This window comes from Falco cherrug, chromosome 2, assembly GCF_023634085.1.
Source record: "Falco cherrug isolate bFalChe1 chromosome 2, bFalChe1.pri, whole genome shotgun sequence".
NCBI lineage: Eukaryota > Metazoa > Chordata > Aves > Falconiformes > Falconidae > Falco > Falco cherrug.
In genome coordinates, this window is record NC_073698.1 from 107,254,887 (window position 1) to 107,275,846 (window position 20,960).

At 40.2% G+C, this 20,960-nt stretch overlaps 1 protein-coding gene across 3 annotated transcripts in view; it reads right to left on the bottom strand.

The window, feature by feature from the left end:
* USP25 (ubiquitin specific peptidase 25) overlaps positions 1–20,960 on the bottom strand; it is a 97,155-nt gene that overhangs the window by 38,905 nt on the left and 37,290 nt on the right. For all 3 annotated transcript variants that reach the window (XM_055701879.1, XM_055701878.1, XM_055701880.1), the window contains 2 exons: positions 19,511–19,673; positions 3,682–3,768 (listed from right to left, as the gene is read on the bottom strand). In XM_055701879.1, coding sequence (XP_055557854.1) covers positions 3,682–3,768; positions 19,511–19,673 — 250 coding nt within the window. The remainder of the gene's footprint in view (positions 1–3,681; positions 3,769–19,510; positions 19,674–20,960) is intronic.

Sequence of the window (20,960 nt, forward strand, 5' to 3'; positions counted from 1 at the left end):
GTGATGCAGCCCTGCTCTCTTGGGGATGGCTGAACACCTGCCTGCCCATGAGAAATGGTGAATGAATTCCTTGTTTTGCTTTGCCTGCATGCGTGGCTTTTGCTTTGCCTGTTAAACTGTCTTTATCTCAACCCACGGGTTTTCTCACTTTTACTCTTCAGATCCTCTCTCCCATCTCACTGTGGGGAGAGTGAGCAAGAGGCTGCATGGGCTTAGCCACCGGCCGGGTTTAAACTATGACAGTAATATAGGTGATTGACCACAGAATATTTTAGATCTCACCTTCCTTTTGTTAATTCTGAAGTACATAGGCAGTGAGTATTATTGTATTACTTACTCAAGTTTACACTACTCATTTGGCTAGTTTTAAAAATACTTGCAGCTTTAAATTGAACAAATGGTTACTGACATCAGCAGAATTACTCGGAACAATTATCTCAGTAAAGCTTATAAAAACTTCTCTAAAACTAGAAAAATCCTTGCTGTTTTTTAAGAAAGCTCAATTATATCAGGCATGATCCTTGACCAGATTATGTGGGCATTACCACAACAGCAATTCAGACTAAACAAAGCCTAGAATCTTCAAAAGCACATGATACCTTGTCTTGAGGACTGGCTACACAAAGGACTTGCATATTCAAACAAAAGAACTAAGTGATCACAGCACAGCATACAGCTCTCAATTTTAAAGCATACTGTAGATGTACCAACACAAAATAGATTAAATTCAATTTTGATATAAACACTATATGGAAAGTTCATATTCTAAAAATTCTATTGTATCACCTATCCTGCCTTCATAAATAATTTTTTCATACACTGATGTTGGAAAAATTTATGATTAAGAAACTGTTCTAAAGCAATCCACATGTTTAATACATAGCAAGCATTCATTACTGTCAATCAATATGCCAGGACACCAACAAAATGATAATGTGGAAACAGGGGGAAAGGATGTGCTAACCTGTAGCAGTTACCCGCTTCCTCTGATAATGAATGCTTCCTTCCATATCATTGAGGCCAAATATTTAGCTGGTCTCACAGTGTACGACACAAAAGATCTGTTCATAGACAGCAAGAGAACTGGGAAAGCAAGCTACAGTAAGTACCGAAAACCGTATCTGTTCTACAGAAGGATGCTGAGGAACACCTCAAGGAGGAAGAACTAATTTCAAAAGAAAAACAACAAAAAGAGATCGGAGATTTTAAGTATGCCCAAATTTAAAATCCAGAAAAAAGTCCAATTAGCTGAGGTAAAGAGGGTGGGGTTTCTTTTTGCTTTGGGTTTAAAGACAAAATTTATAGCAATGACTTCTGAATTTAAAATTTTACATGCCAAATTGTTAACGGTATTTGGATTCGATATATTGATAGGAAAGAACACAAACATCCCACTATGCAATAGTCCCTGAAGTACAACCACATGCTTTAATTCTCAATCAAGAGGTTGCAATGACCCTGCCATTAAACTCCACTTTTCACCAACTGGAACAACAATAGGATGTAAACCAAAGTCCTGAAAATCTGGGATTATTAAAACTTGGTCTTTATTAGCAAGGAAATTTGATCCTAAGGAATGTCAGTCACATACAGTGCTTAATACTAGGTTAAAAATAAAAAAAAAAAAAAAAACACAAAATTAAGCTGAGAGAGTTTTAAAGCAAGTAAGCAGACGGAAGTAAATTTCAGAGCTTTTTTTTTTTTTGGGGGGGGGTGTCAACCGGCAGCTTATATTACAATTTAAAATCAATTTGCCTTCACCTTATAAAGAAATAAAAGCACCATATTTGAGGGCATGCATGCTTATTTCTTCTATTTTTCTAAATTCTAACTAGTGAAGTGATCTCTTTTCCTAAATTCTCCTCCAAACATATTTCACCACTAAGACAATCTTTTTTCAGCTGTAGAGAAGACAGGTGAGTATATCAGTTAATAATGTTAATTCATCTGGGGAATTTAAGTTAATGAAGGAGAGTACACAAACTACTGCCAGAGATTCTTACTAGCAGGCTTGCAGAAAGCAGGGTTTCTGCACATATCCATATACCTGCCTGGAGTCACACCGTTTCACACAGCCTTAACATTGTCTGTCATGGTCAGAATTTCTTTCTAAGAAATAGTACATTGGAATTGCTAAAGGCTCTGGGCTGCTAGTGTCAATGTTTGGGCAAGGCTTTTTTTCAAAGACAAGAACAGCTTGTCATTATCTATTTTATATCACCTCTTAGATACCAACTGTTTTTTACACCCTGAAAAAAAAGAAGGTAAAGAATTCTGAGTACTGGAGGATATTAGTAACACGAGTTATAAGATGAATAATGAAATACCAGGCAGAAAGTCAATCTAAAAATGAAGAAAATAAATAATTCAGTACAACTCTTCGGTAAAGCAAGATTTATCCTGTCTTTCTCACTAAAATACATTGTCCTGTCACCCTCTTGTAACATGCTCCCAATACTACCCTTGCTGTATTTGCACACTCTCATGAACCAATGCAAACACATTTTCCTAAAAAACAAAACAAACAAACAAACAAACCAACCCACAAACCAAAACACAAACCAAGTGACAACTTGCTCTTTGAATGGAGGAGGGCGGGCAGGCAGGGGAGAAATCACACAGTTCTGACCGAACATTCAGCTTCCCTTTTATGGCACATACCGAGAGGTTTAGCAAATGGACACTATCTTCTCTATGTCTGTTTTGTTTTGCAGCACTTACTTTTGCTAGTGAACATTCCAGTCAAGCCTGAAGTGCCAAACAAATTAGAACAGGCTAACAACATGCTCCCTTTTTAAAATCCAAAAGGAAGGAGCAAGAGGCAATAGTCTAATTTCTGGATATGTAAGAATTCACTGCTCTGTAAACCCCTGCTAAAAATCAGGGCATCAAGTGCCTTCACACTTCATACAGCCACTTCCTCTTCCCATTTCTTCCTTTATATTTCATAACATAGAAGCCAAGGTGCCTATATGTATCTCTCCTCAGAGGGCATCCATAAAGGAAGAAAAACCAGTCTCTTTTGTCCCTCAGTCCATGAGCTTCCCCTGCTTGCTAGTCTGAGGTCACAAGAAGCCTAAACCGAGGTGTCCCCTCCCCAGTCCCAAATAAGTACAAGAATAAACATGGGAAAATTGATGCTTACATTCACCTCATGAAAAGGGCAGAAGAGACAAGGTAATAACCAAAAGCTTAATCTCAGCTTGGATTGTGAGTTACAACTGATTAATATCCCAAAAAAACCAATGAAGTGGCCAGGCCAACACTAACATTGCTGGCAAAGCTATACAGATCAAAAGCATGCAGGTAACCAAAAAAGCATGCCTTAGCTGCAGTGTGAGGGAACTAGAATAAAATATGTTTGCTAATACAAGCTACATTCACATCAGAAATGCTCACCCACTGGCAGCAGTGCTGCTACAACTCTTACCAGCAAAATCCTTCCACTGACCCTGGTCTAAGCAGCAGTACACTGAGCAAACTCTGGCTCCTTCAGCACCCTGCCCCACACTCTCGTGAGGCTAATGTACTTTATGTAAGATCAGTAATAGGAATCTCGGAGAAATGTTAATTAGCACCTATAAAACTCATGCTAATTTGAGCTAGAGAACAGTGTAAAATTCAATTACAAGAGAGAAATGCCCTTTCCAGCCACCAGGGGAAGTTAGCTTCTAATTTTACCTTTTGGTTTCGGGGCAAGTCTTGAGCATTTGCAGGAGGATTGAAATTCAAAACTAGTCTTCGAAACTCCAGCAGGTTAAACAATGACTGAAAAGAAAAAAATTAAAAACATTTAAGGACTTCTACAAACAATACTGAATTCTTTCAAATCATGCCTTAGTGAAATAAATGAGATGTTTAAGATCTGAAATGAAACCTTAGCATTGCACAAGCTAGATTTCACTTAACTTCGCTTTTTTCATGAGAAGACAATTATTATTTTTTGCCACGAAAACAGCATAATAAAAGAACTTCTTTACACTTAATCACACCAATGGAACAATAATTTTAAATATAGGTAAATTATTTTTTGTAACAAGAATTTCATTAGTTGTAAACCTCAGTTTTCAAAATGAAATTAAAGCCTTTTAGCCATGTAAAATTCATCTTGTAGCCCCTCTATCATCTGCCTCCTCCATGCAGAGAGTACACCTTCATCTATGTGACTTAAAACCATGCAATGGATCTCTACTTTCTGCATTCTGTCCACTCCTCCCATTATTCTAGGATCTGAATGATGTACATTACAGTAAGGAAACTGGGTTATACAACATTGCACGTAACGAACCGATAACATTCTCATTTCACAAACAATAAGAAACAAATGAAATCGGGTGTCCACAAGCACACCCACAAAGAACCCCACAGTGTAACACACACGCTTCAGCCTAGAGAGTAGAAGAACAAGATTTTGTTGGCAAAATAAAGTCAAAAGCAGTGGCTGAGAACTGAAGTCCTCAGCACTTGTGTAACTGCATCACTGCTTTTCTGAACAGGCAGACAGCACTTCAACTAAAGTTCACTGCATTACCACAGGCTAGCGTTCTGATGAAGAAAGCGTAGCAGAAAAGTTCTAAAGCATTTTAAACACGCTCCTCAGAGAAGCACAGGAAAGATCTGCCCTCCTATTCATATCCTTTGGGTTTATAATCTATAATAAACTCCCCCCTCCCCCGCCCCCAAAGCCCCCAATCACATATTAGTTATTGATTGTGGAAAGGCAGAGTTTGCCTACCCCAGCAATAGACTTTGATCCCACAACTTGTCCAGGTAAAGATTTCAGTCACAGACCACAGCTAATTTAACAGGATTTCAACACCACAGTGCAAAAACAAATTGTGAAGAGGCACTGTATTTATTCTAATAATTTAGAATATGTTGCAAGGAAAAAAAGCTGAGTTGATGCTTTTCAGAAACATTTTCACCTCTCGGTGGAAGAGCCTGTACCAGTTTTAACTTCTTCCCATACCCCACAGTTTACAGCATCTCCAGCAAGATGAAAAGGCTAAAGTTGTCTTTCCTAACATTTTTAGATTTAAGAGTAAGTAATAGAAAAAATATTCACAAACACCAAACAAAACAGACCTTTCTGACCTTGCTAAATCAACAAACAATGGAGTAGTCAGGCTTTTTTTTTCTTTTTCTGTTTTGCTGTTCAAAACACAGGTTCCCCTTTTATCCACCCTTGCAAAGAAGGGAGATCAAAACCCAGAGTCCTTTGTTTACTTACTCAAAGCATGGAAAATGTTAATATTTAATTCAAGTGTCATTCTAGAAGTTCATACTAATTGAACTTATGTCTCATGATGTAACAGCATTCCACCGGTGGGCTCTTCATCAAGCAAAACATAGCACGGTCTTATGCACAAAACAAACCAGCTGCTGAAATATAATGTCCAAAGATTGACTTCTCTCCATTACTAATCCAAGTACCATCAAAGGGCCAAGAAGCTGAGCTAGCCAAATTTGTTTATGTGCATTATGAAATGAGTACAGAAAACTGTACTAAAGTTTAGAATTTTTGCCTGGCATTCAATCCACAAGTTTCTCACAAAAATTCTATTTCTTCAGTCTAGAACTCTGAACTGTGAACACGTAACCCCGTGTTTTACTAAGATGAATGAACTTAATTATTCTCAGCAGCTTACAGAAGTGAAAGGATTGTCCGGTGTGCTCATTTCTTCTTCTTCAGCTTTGCTTTACTCAGAATTTCCTATGCAGGATATTCAGTTGTTAAACTTTTCTCTAGAACAGCTTATGCTGTGCGTGGTCATACTAAGATGCAGCAGAACACTCACAGTTAACCTACTGCCAACAACATAAATGCTAACAGGACAGTATCATGCTGTAGCTCTTCTATATTGAGTTAAATTAAATTCAGGAAACTTCTACCTTCACAAAAGAAAAGATAATTTCCCAGTGCAAGTGCAAACAAGTATATACTAAGCATGCCTGAGACGAACTAATTTTTGTGCCCAGTGTACCTCAAGGAGGAACCTACAGTTCTTCCTGAGGTAAGGAGATCTAAACAAGCTCACCTAAGCCCTCAGCACAGCTGAGACCCCCCCACCCCAGTGCTTCAGAAAGGGGTTAGGCAATACAATTCCTAATGTGCTGAGCCCTCCATTGCCCAGGCTTCCTACACCCAGGGTAAGTAATGCCATGGAGCAGAAGCTGTTCTTCTGCAGCCACCAGGAGAGACACAGCAGAGACTGTCCCTGGCCTAAGTGCCACCCACTGGCCCCAGGCCAAAGCACTGGCCTTCCAAACACATTGCATGGGGCAGCACTTCACCTCTCACCCACTTGGCTTCAGCTACAGAAAGGTGTCCGGAGTCCCACTGCAAGAAAACAGTCTGGATCTAAAAGCTGGATACTTCAAAAGCTGGATACTTCATTTCTACTGGTCTTGATCAAGTATGTTTTAAATTTACCAGTGTAAAGCATGCAAAAATTACTCATACAAGAACAATTCTCCAAAAGGTGGGGTGTTCCCCCCTTCCCCCCTATGTATTTAAACCTATTTAAAAGCTGTCACCTGGAAACTTGACCAAGCTAAGGCTAAGATAAGTTACATCAATTCAAATTATCATGAAAACAAACAGATTTTTAGAACACCTCCCTCCTATCATGTCAGTTTGGGGGCTAAACAAGATAGTGAACAAAAATTAGAATAAAAACACCACCAAAAATCCAGTGTCAGTTTAGGCCATTGAAGCTAACCATGCTGAATGACAACAGACACACTGTGGCTTTCTCCTGCTGTAGGTGCTGATGATGTATATGTAATTTCTGTTGTGCCAGAGCTTGGTAGAGTTGAAGCTTCAAGACTTTAAGACACTGAAAACATTAGCTATTCTGAATAATGTCTACCCACACTATATAGAGTCCAAATGCAATTTCAGAGTATAACCTGCCTTGGCTTTACCTAAAACACCCTGCTTATCCCTTTCCCCGCTTAATGTCTAGGATTATCAAACATAAGGACCCTGGCAGAATTTAGGTTGCTTGAGTAAAGAATTAATTCTTAACATTCAAGAACTGTAACATTGCATTAATACAACAAGAATATAAATTAGTCATCATACTAAATCTATAAAAGCTTGGCATGCAACACAGCTCATGAAGAGCCACCAGCAGAGTCCTAAAATAGCAAAGTTACTGCTATCAACAATACTTGGAGAGTAGGAAAACAGTACTTCTGCATCTAGGTAACAGATGACTTACCAAGCTCCCGCACAAAGCTTTAGACAGGCTTTCTGATGGATTCTTGCAAGTTCTGTGAGCACAGAGCACTAAAACCAGCCGTTTCACTAACAAATGTAAGAAAACCCTTCACTTTCTTTGACTAGCAATTTTGTATTTGTTCCCACCATTGAGAACAAAAAAGCAAGAAATTCTGCACAAGAACTGGGGAATTCTTAATATGGATCAACTTTACACAAGTTTACATGAAAACCCTAATTTCGCAATACCAGGAACACAGCCACCTCCCCATTCAATTCACAAAGGTTAAGCTTGGAAAGGAGGACTTTCAAGTTGTTTCAGACTACTAATTCTAAACGAGTCAGCAAGATGACAAAAACATTCTCATTTGGCTGAAAATCATCTAGGATATTTTAAGTAGAATGGATACATTTGACCAGGGCTGTTAACGGCTGCAGAAGACCTGAGTTTCTAAGGTGATAAGAGAAACAAAAGCAAAACCCAACCAGTTACTACCGATGCTTAGCAAACCAAATAGGACAGATCTACTGGTACACAGCTGGAACACCACTAGTGTATTGTGAAATGTGATCATCATTCCAGTTTCTCTTAGAGCAGCCCCAAGAAAAAGTTGTGCAATTTCCATTCTTGTGGGAGGCCACAGACTCCCTGTTTGTAGGCTCTGTCTTGCTAAAGGGAAGGCTTTTACCTTTTACCATCAAGGCAAGGATGCAATGACTGGCGTAGGTGTACATAAGGATACCTATGTGTCAACAGCCAATACTGGCTAGGAATTTGTCCAAATTAGTGCCAAGGCTTGAGTTTTAACTGGAAAAAAATACAAAGACTAACTTGAATTTTGGCATAGAAAATTTAGGAAGGACTTAATTTGGCTAGTACCCAAAACCTAAATGTATCTTATTAGCACAGCTTGAAGAGCAACTCTTTGGCAGAAGAGTACGCGTTCCTACAGAGTTCCTAAAGGAATTGCTTCAGGTACTGGCATTTAGCTAAAACATGATCTTGTGTAAGTTGAAAGCTTATATATGCATTAACACATCACAACACCTATTTGCCTCATTTAGTCATCTGGGGCATTTTACGCATTTACAATTTTACATTTATTCAGATTTTAAAGCCACGAAGCAGAGACCATCTACCTTCATTCTGAGGAACAAGCACAGAGGAATCTCAAAGAACGAATACATTATTATTGCACTAAAAATAAAAAGCAAAAATAGAGCTCTACCTGTGTCATTAAGTATATTATTTGGAATAGTTTGCCAACATAACAAATTAGACTTACATTTTCACTTTATAAACAATTTTGGTGATGTACTGTATAGAGAGCTAGTTTTAGTGGGGTAGATTAGCCATTATTAGGAATAATTTTTTATTCATGCCATTAATCTAAATCAAAGAAAACACAGAACTTTATGGAATGTTATGTTCCCACCTGCATGCATTAGCATATGTTCCTTCCAATAACATTAAGAACTTCAAATACCGAAAACTATTACATTTAAAGTACTATGGGGGTTCCAAATAAAAGTAATCCTAAACACTGCACTTAGGCTTATTAGTGACTTAACCTCCCTGCATGCCTCAGATTGAATATTAGTGTCCGAAGCTCCATGCTGCAAAAACATAACCAACTTCACTGGCAACCAAGCCCACTTCTCTCCAACGTTCAAGTCTTTTGGAATCTATACCACTAAATTGGGAGAATCACTTCTCCCTCCTCTTTAAGGCCTTCCCAACTTTTCTATTTATTGATCTATGTTACTGTTTTCTCTTTTGGTTCGTATTTTTAAACGTACTTTTCTCACAACAAAGCCCATGAAGTAGCTGTTTGTTGCCTCTGCGCTGGCCGCTCTCTGCTCCTGCATTATGGTCCTTTCCACCCAGCACGTCCTTACAACTCACACTTGGGCTGCCTCCTGCTCCGCTCTTGGACATTTTACTCGTGTAAGTGCTAAGTCCTGTTGTCAGAATAGACTAATGATGGGCATTAAATGTAGTCATCAGGCCTATGTTTGAGCCTACGCATGCACTGCACAGCAGTAAAACTCAGCAAGCACGGATACAACAAGAATTCTACCTGCAGTGCTTAAACTAAAAGGAAACCGCTATGTGGATATTCAAATGAGTTTAAACACATTTTACTTGCAATGTAGAAAGTTACTGTAACAAGACTATTGAGAATTTTAAATATATGTTCTCTTCAGCATATAATAGCCCCGTGTTTTGTCTTTTACCTTTTAGAGAAAAAACAACCAAGCCTTAAGAAAATGAGGAAGTCACCCAAAATACATTCCTGAATCTGCTTTTCTCCATGCATTGAGAATTTGGCACAGTCAAAAGCCTTCCTGAAAATCCCCACATTCTTTAGAAAATTGCATGTAAGGAAGAGGGAAGGGAAGAGAGGAAAACAGCTTCCAAGCTGGGACTTGAGCAGATTTCTGTTCAAACCTCATTGTGAAAGTATAGGAAGAGGAGGGTTTTCTTCCACTCTCCCTCTCTGAAACAAAACTCCTACAGACAGATATGACACTGTCTTATGGCTGAACTTCTGCAGAATAACTCCACATGTACAGTCGCAGCAGTCAGGGAAATACTTAGCATTTTCAAAGTCACAAAGACATTCAATCCCAGGTCTTAAAAGCTTTGGAAAGTATCTCAAAAAAGATGTTTTTATTTATGAACAGTTAACGAATCAGCATTCCAAAACACTGAAAAACAGGGTATGAAACACAGTTTTAAGCTGTCATGTTTTGCTTTTCCAAAAGGCTGAGGTGTAACATGGAAGAAGATGGGAAACAGCTTTCATATTGTTTGATACTGAAAAGTCAAACAACTGGCTTGTATCAGAAAGAGCGTGGCCAGCCGGACAAGTGCAGTGATCGTCCCCCCGTACTCAGCTCTGGTGAGGCTGCACCTCAAATCCCGTGTTCAGTTTTGGGTCCCTCACTACAAGAGGGGCACGGAGGTGCTGGAGCGTGTCCAGAGAAGGGCAACGAAGCTGGTGAAGGGTCTGGAGCACAAGTCCTATGAGGAGCAGCTGGGGGAACTGGGGTGGTTTAGTCTGGAGAGGAGGATGCTCAGGGGATCTCCCTACCACTACCTGAAAGGAGGCTGTAGGCAGGGGGGGGTCGGTCTCTTCTCCCAATTAACTAGCAACAGGACAAGAGAAAATGGCCTCAAGTTGCACCAGAGGAGGTTTAGATTGGGTGTTAGGAAAAATGTCTTCACTGAAAGGTGGTCAAGCATTGGAGCAGGCTGCCCAGGGAGGTGGTGGAATCACCAAACCCCGGAGCATAATTTTAAAGACACATAGATGCGGTGCTTAGTGACAGACTTGGCAGTCTAGGGTTAATGGCTGGACTTTATGATCTCAAAGATCTTTTCCAACCTAAATCTTTCTATGATTCTATTCTAAACTAACTTAAGACCTCTAGCAGACTTGGGTTAACATTTTGAACAAACAGCTCACCATGCTATTACCAGCTGGCACTGAGAGAACATTTACTTGTTTATAGCAACAAACTCAGAACATTACTGCAATTCAGAAGACGGATAAGTATGATATGTGTCCAGAAGAATTCACTTTATACTCGTGTCTTGGCACATACTAAAAAATGCCATTCAACCACTCCTCTATTACACGTTCGAAGCAAGAAAAAATTCTATTAGAACATAAAGTAACAGCCAGCATCTCTTTATATGGTTATGGTTTTCAACTTCTTGCCTAAACGCACAACAACATGAAATAAGTTTGTGGTACAACTTTAAAGAACACACCTAAAGAATGCAATGGCTTTATGCCCTTCCGAACCTAGGAACTGCACACAGGATCACAACCCAACACTTATTCTTTATCCTTTATTTTAATTAAATAAACAACTATTTATGAACCAAAGCTAAAGCCATCATTTCCTAAAGCTTTCCAATCCTTCACAACATAAGTTTTGCAATATTACATGCCACTAAATATAAAGGTAAGAGTCTGAAAAAATCACATAAGCAACCAGAGGGAACTGGAGACCACAGGGAAGAACAGAAAGCAGAAAAGGAATATCCTGTCAGCAAATATCACAGGACTGAACCTGTGACAGGTCAGTCTTTACTTCAGAGGAACAGAAGGAGTGACAGAGGGAGGAAATGCAAGAAACTAGATTTTCAACATCGTTATTCCTCTGTCCATGAAACTCTACAGAACAATTTAAATCATTATTCCTCCCCACACCCCTGCTACAGGCTGTTCCACAGAGAAAACAGCAGAAAGAAAATATTCCATCAATGACCATTTTAACTCAAATGGAGATTTGGCACTAAACGCTCTTCAGCACGCAACCTTCCATTGCATGTCCAGGGAAGCAAGGGAGTCACGTACAATGTACATCCATTCAACTCTTATTATATACTAGGCTTTTTGGTATTAACGCACTACCACATCATCCATCACAATCCTTCTCATTCAACATGACAAATGGGAAAAACAAAACAATGCCAAGTTAGATACTTGTGGTAGGCTGCTTTAAAGATGGTAAGAACAACAGCTGAGACACCAACTGGGAAGAAAATACTTGCTTGATTCTCACTTATCAAGCTGGCTTGCTTCTTCCCAGAAGTAGAAGTTTAGGATCAAATGAGATCCTAAACCCCAATATATTGACATCAAGAAAGCAAGAAGGCTGCTCCTAAACATGACACAACAGAGTGAAACACCAGAAGTGGTGTTAGGGACCCTGAAATTAAAAGTTAAAGAGCATCCATGGAGATCTGTGCTTGTAAGACAGTAGCTTGCTAATTCTTCGTTCTGCAGGCTATGTACTTTGCAGGGGGGAGGGGGGGAAGCCTCATTTTTGAATGGCTAACCAGACTTTGACAGAATCCCAGAGAAAAGACTGTGGAGATGACAAACCCCAGCTGTCCTGTAGGGATAACTAATTTGGCAAAGGGAAGAGCTACAATCCAGACAGGCCTGTGGGAAGTCAAGAGACGTGGGAAAACACTACACCTAGTACTTCAGGTATGGGACTGGGGGGAGGGGAAACAGAGCAGCATTTACAGAAAAACTTTCATGTGACTCCCCACATACTTTCTTCCTTCCATCCGAAATGTGTCTTAGCGCAGCGAGTGGACAACATTCACTACTACTTGGTACCTCCCATGATTTCAAAGGGCAAGTACTGCCAGTGCATTGCTTCCCACACATGACTGAAACCCTGTTTGGAGCTCCAAAAGATAAAAATTAGTCTTGTGCAATGTCCTAAAGCAAAACACCTGGGAGAAAACTTGCACGGGCAGCAAGCCTACAGACACAGTATCAATAGCGCATGCGTGTCCTGTGCATTACCCACCTTCGGCATCCTACATCCTGTAAACACTTAACTTGTGCTCAGCATGAAACAAAGGAGCCGCTTCACAGGCTCAATAAATGTATTATTTATAAGCCATTTTCAGACTATAAACTCTTAAAACCAAGGACGATTGTGAAATTACCTTTTTACAATGGAGCCACTGAGATTTACTGAAAAAAAGGAAGTAGAAACATGTAGTGGTATATTCATTATTCGTTTCTTTAAAGAACTTAATATCTAAGTTCTATTTCAAGAACAGATACACACTGTTACAATAATGAGAAAAATAAACCCACACAAACCACCTTCTGGAAATATTCTAAAGCCTCAAGATTTTGAGATCCTTCTATAAAAGTTAATCTAGCTAAACAGTAGCAAAAGTATGTATTGGTGAACTCACGCCAAAAATGTAGGTTTATTACGAATTCAAGAGGAGGCGGGAAAATTGTTGAGGGACCTGATTTGTTTCTTGGTAAGGAAGAAGGGGACATGCTTTAGTACAGTTTCACTTTGACATGTTTTCAGTTTTAAATTCAAGCTGTTATCAAGTCAAAAGTCTTCAACAGCAGGACAGATTTTTAGAAGTTAGTGTGGAAGAAATTACTGTTCATTTTAATGATGCTGAATGTAACTCTTGAGAGCAGAACTTTGTTTTGGAGCTAACTGAAGAGAGACTCCTCTTTTTCCCCACAGAAGAGGATGACTTTCACATGTGCGTATTTCTCTAACGCACAAATAAATACAGATTAAAAGACAGTATTTCTAGCAATGTTTGAATCTTGTTCGGGTTTGCTGTCACTCATTGCAAACATATCTTAAAAGAATTTCATGCCCTTAGTGCAAATACAACAAACCATTGATGACTACATTTGACAAAGTCAGCTAATTGGTGGCTATAAAGAAAGATGCATTGCATAAGGAAACTGTCAAAGTGACAAAAGCACTTTTTTTTCCTTAACAAGCACCCCTTAAATAGAAAGAAAAAAAGTTTTCTTCCTTTGCATTTTAGTTTCAGATTATATTACACAGTATATCATTGTGACTGACAGTAGTTAACACTTAGATATTATTGACCTATGCGATGTGTCAGGTTTCAAAAGACTCCTAAAGAAAGCCTCAAAATGTTTCTGCATAGTCAATGCAACCCAAGGAGTCAGTCTGCCCTGTGGATAAATAAATACGGTATTAGCTAATGCTCTAAATTAACATGCATTAAATTTCCTGGGATGGTTGTTTGAAACCTAAGTCTTCCTGGCTGGCAGACAATTTAATAACCTAAGTTTTCAACCAACCGAAGTTACAAATCTTTCAGTGGTTTACTTGAATTACATTCTATAGACCTAAATACAGAAGTTTAGCTATGTTTTAGGATCAAACCATTATAATTCCAAATGCCACAGATTTTCACATAATATGGGTAGTGACCATAACAACTAGTCAGCCCTCTTTATAATCTGTTTTCAAGGTATAAAGTTGCACATCGGGTATAAACAACATGAGCTCATAGGTCTAGCATAGGTTTTTACATTCTCTAGCCTCTGTTCTTATCTCTGTAGTTAATGAATTACAATTCAAGTTTCCCTGAAAACATATATTTAAACATTTGCAGTCTACCTTGTATAAATATTTCTTTTACAGAAACGCACATACACATAAAATCAGTCATCTTGAGATTTGGGACTACTATGGAATGTAAAATCTAATTACAAAACGAAGTAAAATGCCAAGTCATATTAGCCCCACAAAGAACTTCATGGAAATAAAGTGTTTCTCTATATTAGCACCAGGACAATGTTTCTGCTATTGAAAAAATTGCTATGCATGTGAAGGAATAAGGGAAGGAGGAGAGATGAACAAGGGAAACATAAAAGATCTCAGGAAAACAGAAAAGTCAAACACGTGATAGATTACTAGATGCTGAAAGGGGTCAAGAACATAAAAACTTTGGTGGGAAGGGAGGTGGTAGAACAAATAAAGAACTCTTTCCATTTCTTTACCTACAGTGCAATTATCTGCAGGTAATTAAATCCCACCCATAAAAAAAAAAGACCAAAACCAAAACAAACTCACCACAAACAAAAAACATCCATGCAACATCAAGTAGTCAAAAAGAACATGGATAACAGCAATCCAATTTATGTAGTCTACTGGGATTTCAGAGTAATTTCTAAAGAAGTCAATCAACAAAAACTTTTAACTAAGCAGTGTCGAGGTAAGATGGAAGGTCCAGACACAGACAAATAGGCAATCAAAAAGAAAAAGAGGGCAAGAGCAAACCACCTGTTCCATCCCAAAGCGATGCTACCGGAAATTCACAGAGTCTGTGATGGTAAGCAAAATTTAGAAGTGATCTAGAAAAAGGAGCAAGTGGCAAGATGACCAAGCTTGCTTAGTATGGAGATAGGCAATGTAGCAAAAACAAGAGCTGGCAAGGATGAAGTGACAGAAGGATCATATGGGACTGACAGACTGTAATAAAGCTGAATTCAGCACAGGTAAGTGTACAGGGAGGTACCTGGTGGGAAGCAATCCTATAGGAAATGACAGGCACCAAGCTAAGCAGTATTATTCAAAACTCTGAATTTATGGCAGATAGGCCCATGGAAGTATCAGTTCAACATATGAAGTAGTTAAAAACAGAATAAAATAATTCAGAAAGGAAGACAGAATGAAATGGAAAACATTCCTATAGAATCATAGGGCAGTTCAGTTCTGAAAGGACTGGTGAAGTCTCTTGCTGAACTTCCTGCTTTGAGCAGAAGGTCACCCGTGAGATCAGAACAGGCTGCTCGGGGCTTTTTCCAAGCACATCCTAAAAGCCTTCACGGTTCAACAGAGCCTGTACAGCCTCTCTAGGCAATCTCCACTGCTGCCTGTCCTCACGGGAAATAATGCTTCTTATCTCCAAGCTGAACCTCTCTTACTCAACTTACTCCCATTGCCCCTCATCCTCCCAACACGCACTGCTGTGAAAAGCCTGACTCCATCTTCTCAATGGTCATCTAATGCAGACCATCCCATAGCTTCGCAAGCTGACTTTTTGGCCTGTCCCCAGATAAACCAGAAACCTCCTTGACTCTCCGTGACCTTTCAAAGATGATAAAGAGTGGCCCTGCTAAGACTTCCCACCATTCTCTTCAGCACCACTGGATGCAGCTCAGTGGGTCCTGTGGACTTACATGGTGAAGTTCTCAAGTAATCTCTGACTCGGTCCTTAACCACTGCTCAGAGTTCCTCTCCCCTGACCAAGCACAGATGAAGACTGAGGCAAAGCAAGGCACTGAGCACCTCAGCCTTATTTAAGCCTGCTGTCACTAAATCGCCTGCTCTATTTAGCAACAGAACCATGTTCTCCTTGATCAGCCTTTTATGAGCATCAAAATCTCTTCTTGTTACTCTAGACATGCCTTGAGACATCACCTCTAGGTTAGCTTTCACTTCCCTAACACCATCCCTTCGTGCCTGGGCAACATTTCCAAACCCCTCCTCAGTAGACCATCTTTGCTTCCATCTCCTGCACACTGCCTGCTTGCATTGGACCTCAGCCCTCAGCAGCAGAATGGCCCCTTCTGGCTGTTAGAGGATGCTGCCAGCTTTCCTGAGCTCCTCTGCACTCCTGAGCTACCTCCTATGAGAACCCAGACATCAACTTGCTCAAGAAGCCAAAATCTGCTCTCCTGAACTCTAGGGTCTGTACCCTGTTATTCTTTCCTCACTCCCATCAGCATCTTGAACTCCACTATTTCATGGTCACTGCAGTCAAAAGTACCCACATTATTACCTCTTCAACTAGTTCTTCCATTTTAGGGAACAGCAGGTCCAGCTGCACATCACCCCTAGTTGTCCCATCGGTAGTCATATCAAGAAGTGTTCCCTGCTACCCTCCAGAAATCTGGTTTGCTTGTGTCCTGCTATGCTGGACTTCCAGCAGGTGTGAAGATGTTTATTAAAGTTCCCCATGGGAACCACAGACCGTGATCCAGAGACTTCCCTGCCTCTTTAAAGAAATTTTGGTCCGCATCCGCATCCTCAGGAGGGTGGTCTCTAACAGACTAATCAGTGATACCTCTAACAATCTCTCCTCTGATCCTGACCCACAAACTCTCATCTTAAAACTCATATTGTCCCACAAAAGCATCGCATACATTTTAGCTGCTCCTTCACAAGGAAGGCAACACCTTTCCTTGTCATCCCTAGTTGTCTTTCCTGAAAAGTCTGTATCTCTGTCCATCATACCACCTCATAAGTTCATAGCTTACACCTTGACAGGTTTCCTGGTCCCCCAACCAAAATGCTACTGGAGCTACAAAAGACGTGTAGAACAGCAACAAGATAGATAACTCAGCAGTCAGCTTGGGAAAAGACCACCAACCTGTTGAAAGCGAGTATGACAGCAGTCCACAGAACTGTAACGGCAATCAACTTTTAACTGACTTGTCCACCAGGAGACATGGAGGCAACAATATAAAGCTAGTGGGAGCCAGGTTCAAAAAAACAAACAAAAAAACCAAGGCAGTTTTCATGCAATAGGGAGCACAACTATATAATTCCTACCCAAAGGGCTCTATGGGTACAAGAAGTTTTCAGGGTTCAAGGGAGACAAGTACATAAAAGAGAGGTCCTCTGGGGATTACCGACTAAAACTAAAAGGATTAAGAGACTCCCCCAAGATACAAGCAGTTGGAGGCTTGGGAGTGTTTTAACAGAGCAGTATCACGCATAGTGTTTGTACTCCTCTGTAAACATCCATTTGCTGAAATTGCTAGGCAGAACACAGATCTGAATGGACTCAGCCTGAAGTACAACAGCCATCAGTATGAAAGTAACAGCATTGGTTTCTGAAGTGGTTCAGCCTGACAGTAATTTGTTAAAAATATTAGATATTTTATTTGCTTCCCCTTAAAACATCAGACTATGAGAAGTTACAATATGCTGAATTTGCTTCTTGTATAGTAAAAATAAATTTCCCCCTATTGTAGTCCAGTTTCACCCACAGTTTTCTGGTCACTTTTGAGTATCTCTACAGATTATTTACAGAAGCATATACAGGTTTAGCAATTACTTCTTTAAAAAAAAAAATCTCTTTAAAGATGGATTCATAAAGTTTATGTACAATGAATTATTGATACTAGAACTATGGTGGGTTGACCTTGGCTGGATGCCTACTAGAGCTGCTCTATCACTCCCCTCCTCAGCTAGACAGGAGAAAGAAAACATAACAAAAAGCTTGTGGGTCAAGATAAGGACAGGGACACACTCACCAATTACCATCACAGGCCAAACAGACTCAACTTGGAAAAGTTAGTTTCATTTATTACCATTCAAATCAGAGTAGGATAATGAGAAATGAAACCAAAACTTAGAAATACCTTCCCCCACCCCTCACTTCTTCCTGGGCTCAACTTCACTCCTGATTTTCTCTAACTCCTGCCCCAGCAGTAGCGCAGAGGGACAGGGAATGGGGGTTGCAGTCAGTCCATCACATGTTGTCTCTGTCACTCCTTCCTCCTCAGGGGGAGAACTCCTCACACTCTTCCCCTGCTCCACATGGGGTCCCTCCCATGGGAAACAGTCCTCCATTAACTTTTCCAAAGTGAGCCCTCCCCATGGGCTGCAGTTCTTCATGAACTGTTCCAGTGAGGGTCCCTTCCATGGGATGCCATCCTTCAGGAACAGGCTGCTACAGCACGGGCTCCCCACAAGTCCTACCAGCAAGGCCACTCCAGCATGGGCTCCTCCCTCCACAGGTCCTTCCAGGAGCCTGCTCCAGCACAGGCTTCCCACGGGGTCACAGCTTATCTGGCATGGGGTCCTCCACAGGCTGGAGGTGGGCATCTGCTCCACCATTAACCTCCATGGGCTGCAGAGGAACAGCCTGCCTCACCGTGGGCTTCAAGGGGAATCTCTGCTCTGGCACCTGGAACATCTCCTCTCCTTCCTTCTTCAATGACCTTGGCGTCTGCAGAGTTGTTTCTCTCACATATTCTCATTCCTCTCCTTGGCTGCAATTTGTTGTGCAGGGTGTGGTTTTTTCCCTCTTTTTAAATATGTTATCACAGAGATGCTACTACCATTGCTGATGGGCTCAGCATTGGCCAGTGGCGGGTCTCTCTTGGAGCCGGCTGGCATTGGCACCACATATGGGGGAAGCTTTTAGCAGCTTCTCACAGAAGCCATCCCTGTAGCCCTGCTGCTACCAAAATCTTGCCACGCAAACCCAACATTAGATTTCACTAGAAAAGTTGCAGTAACTGTACTCATTTCCCTACTGAGACTATCTTAAAAAAAAAAAAAGGTAGTTTTTAACTAAGCTACATATACACTAGAACAGACTAAAACCACATATATTGGCTGCATTAGGTAAAACAACCCAAAACAGACACACCTGCATCTGTATCAGACCTTTACTTTCCTCCTCCAAGTTTTCTTCTCTGTTATTCCTTCCTTAACCCTACTCAGCTATTTCCTTGTAGCTATTCTGTAAGTAGTCCATGATTGAGAGTGTTTCACTTCCTCTGCATACCCCCATTATCAGCCACCCCCTTTCAGTCATTTGCATGCATTCTTTTTAATATAAAAAAGCCTGTTCCTCATCCGTAATCCAGTTTTCACATGGTTTTAGGCATCCACAATTGTTATTGATGTCAGCATGAGCTGCAGACATCCAGGATCTTCAGGGACTCAACTCATTGTCTTCAACAACTTTTTAGTAAGAAACATTTTGAAGCCTCGCTTGGTTATGCTACAGTACTTTCTAGACTTCAATCAGACTTACGGATGAACACGTTAAGAGATGCAATAAATAAGTAATGCTCAAAACCATCTCATGCAGTGGCATAAACTTCCCAGGAAAACTGGTATCTTAAGGTATCCACTGAAAATAACTCAGCTCACAATAAATACAATGAAGACTATACACTGCTAACCAAAGAGGGTGCTTACCTGAATGACAGCACTAAACCAGCACGTGTTGCCAACATTCTTTAATCCTACTGGACAGTTGTCTTGCCGCTTTCGATCATAAGGGTTTGGAGAGTCACTCCATACCTCTGGATGTGTCCTCTTTAAACTTGCTTTATTTTCTGCAATACTGGCTTCTAGAACTCTTCGGAACAGAATGGAGGGAAAAAATGTGAGAAAAAGAAAAAAAAAAAACAAACAAAAAACCATGACATAGTAAAACACCCTCATTTACTACTACAGACAATTACATCATCCGCTAACTTAAAGTTGCTGAGTTTGGTTTTAAATATATATGCAATAATATGTCTTCAAAAGGAAGACGTTATTTTACTTTTAGGTATGTTACAGCAATTCCCTTACCTTTTGGAAAATAGTATCAGTGAGTGAGTGAATTTCCTGTAAGAGCTCTAGATACAAGAGCCATGTCTGTCAGTCATCAATTATTTAAGAACAGATTCAAACACGATGGACAACAAGAAATCTTAGGCAGCACTGTTAGTGGAGTGCTTTCATCTACAAATGCTTTTATCGGTACGCACAGCACAAAGGCATCAATATTTATTTTACTGACAGGAAATCAAAGCTAGCTAGGCAAACTTGCAAAAATGAAAGATCCTTTTTTAGTTTCCATTTTCGCAACTTATGCAACTGTATTAATCACTTTACATAGCAAGTAATTACTTTATGAGCCATGGAAAGACATGTTCCCACAATTTTTCAAATGCCACCCAAATTAGCCAACAGGTTAATTGTACGCTTCAATGATCACTCTTTTTGCAGAAAACTATTCCTAGGTGATTTATGCTGAACGTTGACATTTCACATGACAGTAAGATCTGATGTGTGTTATGCTCCCAAACTCAAGCTTCACTCAACACGGTTATTTCTATATCAGCACATATTCTTAGACAGGCAACAAAGAACACCTTACAGGTTATCTGTGGTAGCCGCATTTCTAAATAAAAGATGGAGATGGATATATTCAGGTCATACAACAATGGCTCTACCTCATAAGCCAAGCTGCCTGGCATACGCACCACTGACACAGTAGTCACCACCTCAACTACCTGCTCAGACTATCATACAAAAGGCTGAGCGCAGGAATTCAGGAGCTGCATGACAAGCATCTAAGCAGTCTGAGCAGCATGAAGGATTGCCCCCTTCACTTCTAGATGCACTAACATCCAATAAAAGCAGGTTTAGGCTGGTCTGTAAATGGAGTTCCTGAAGGACAAAGTTTCAACACCTCAGAAAAAGCAAAGGAACAGGGCAGGGAGCAGGGCACGGGGACAGGAACTGGGACCACACACAATGTAATCCCTCCCTTTCCTAACTGTAACCTTTTGTTTCAAGCTATGCTCTTGTTAAAGCAAGAAAAGGTATCTTACAAGATATACAAGAACTATGAAGCATTATATGAATTTACTGT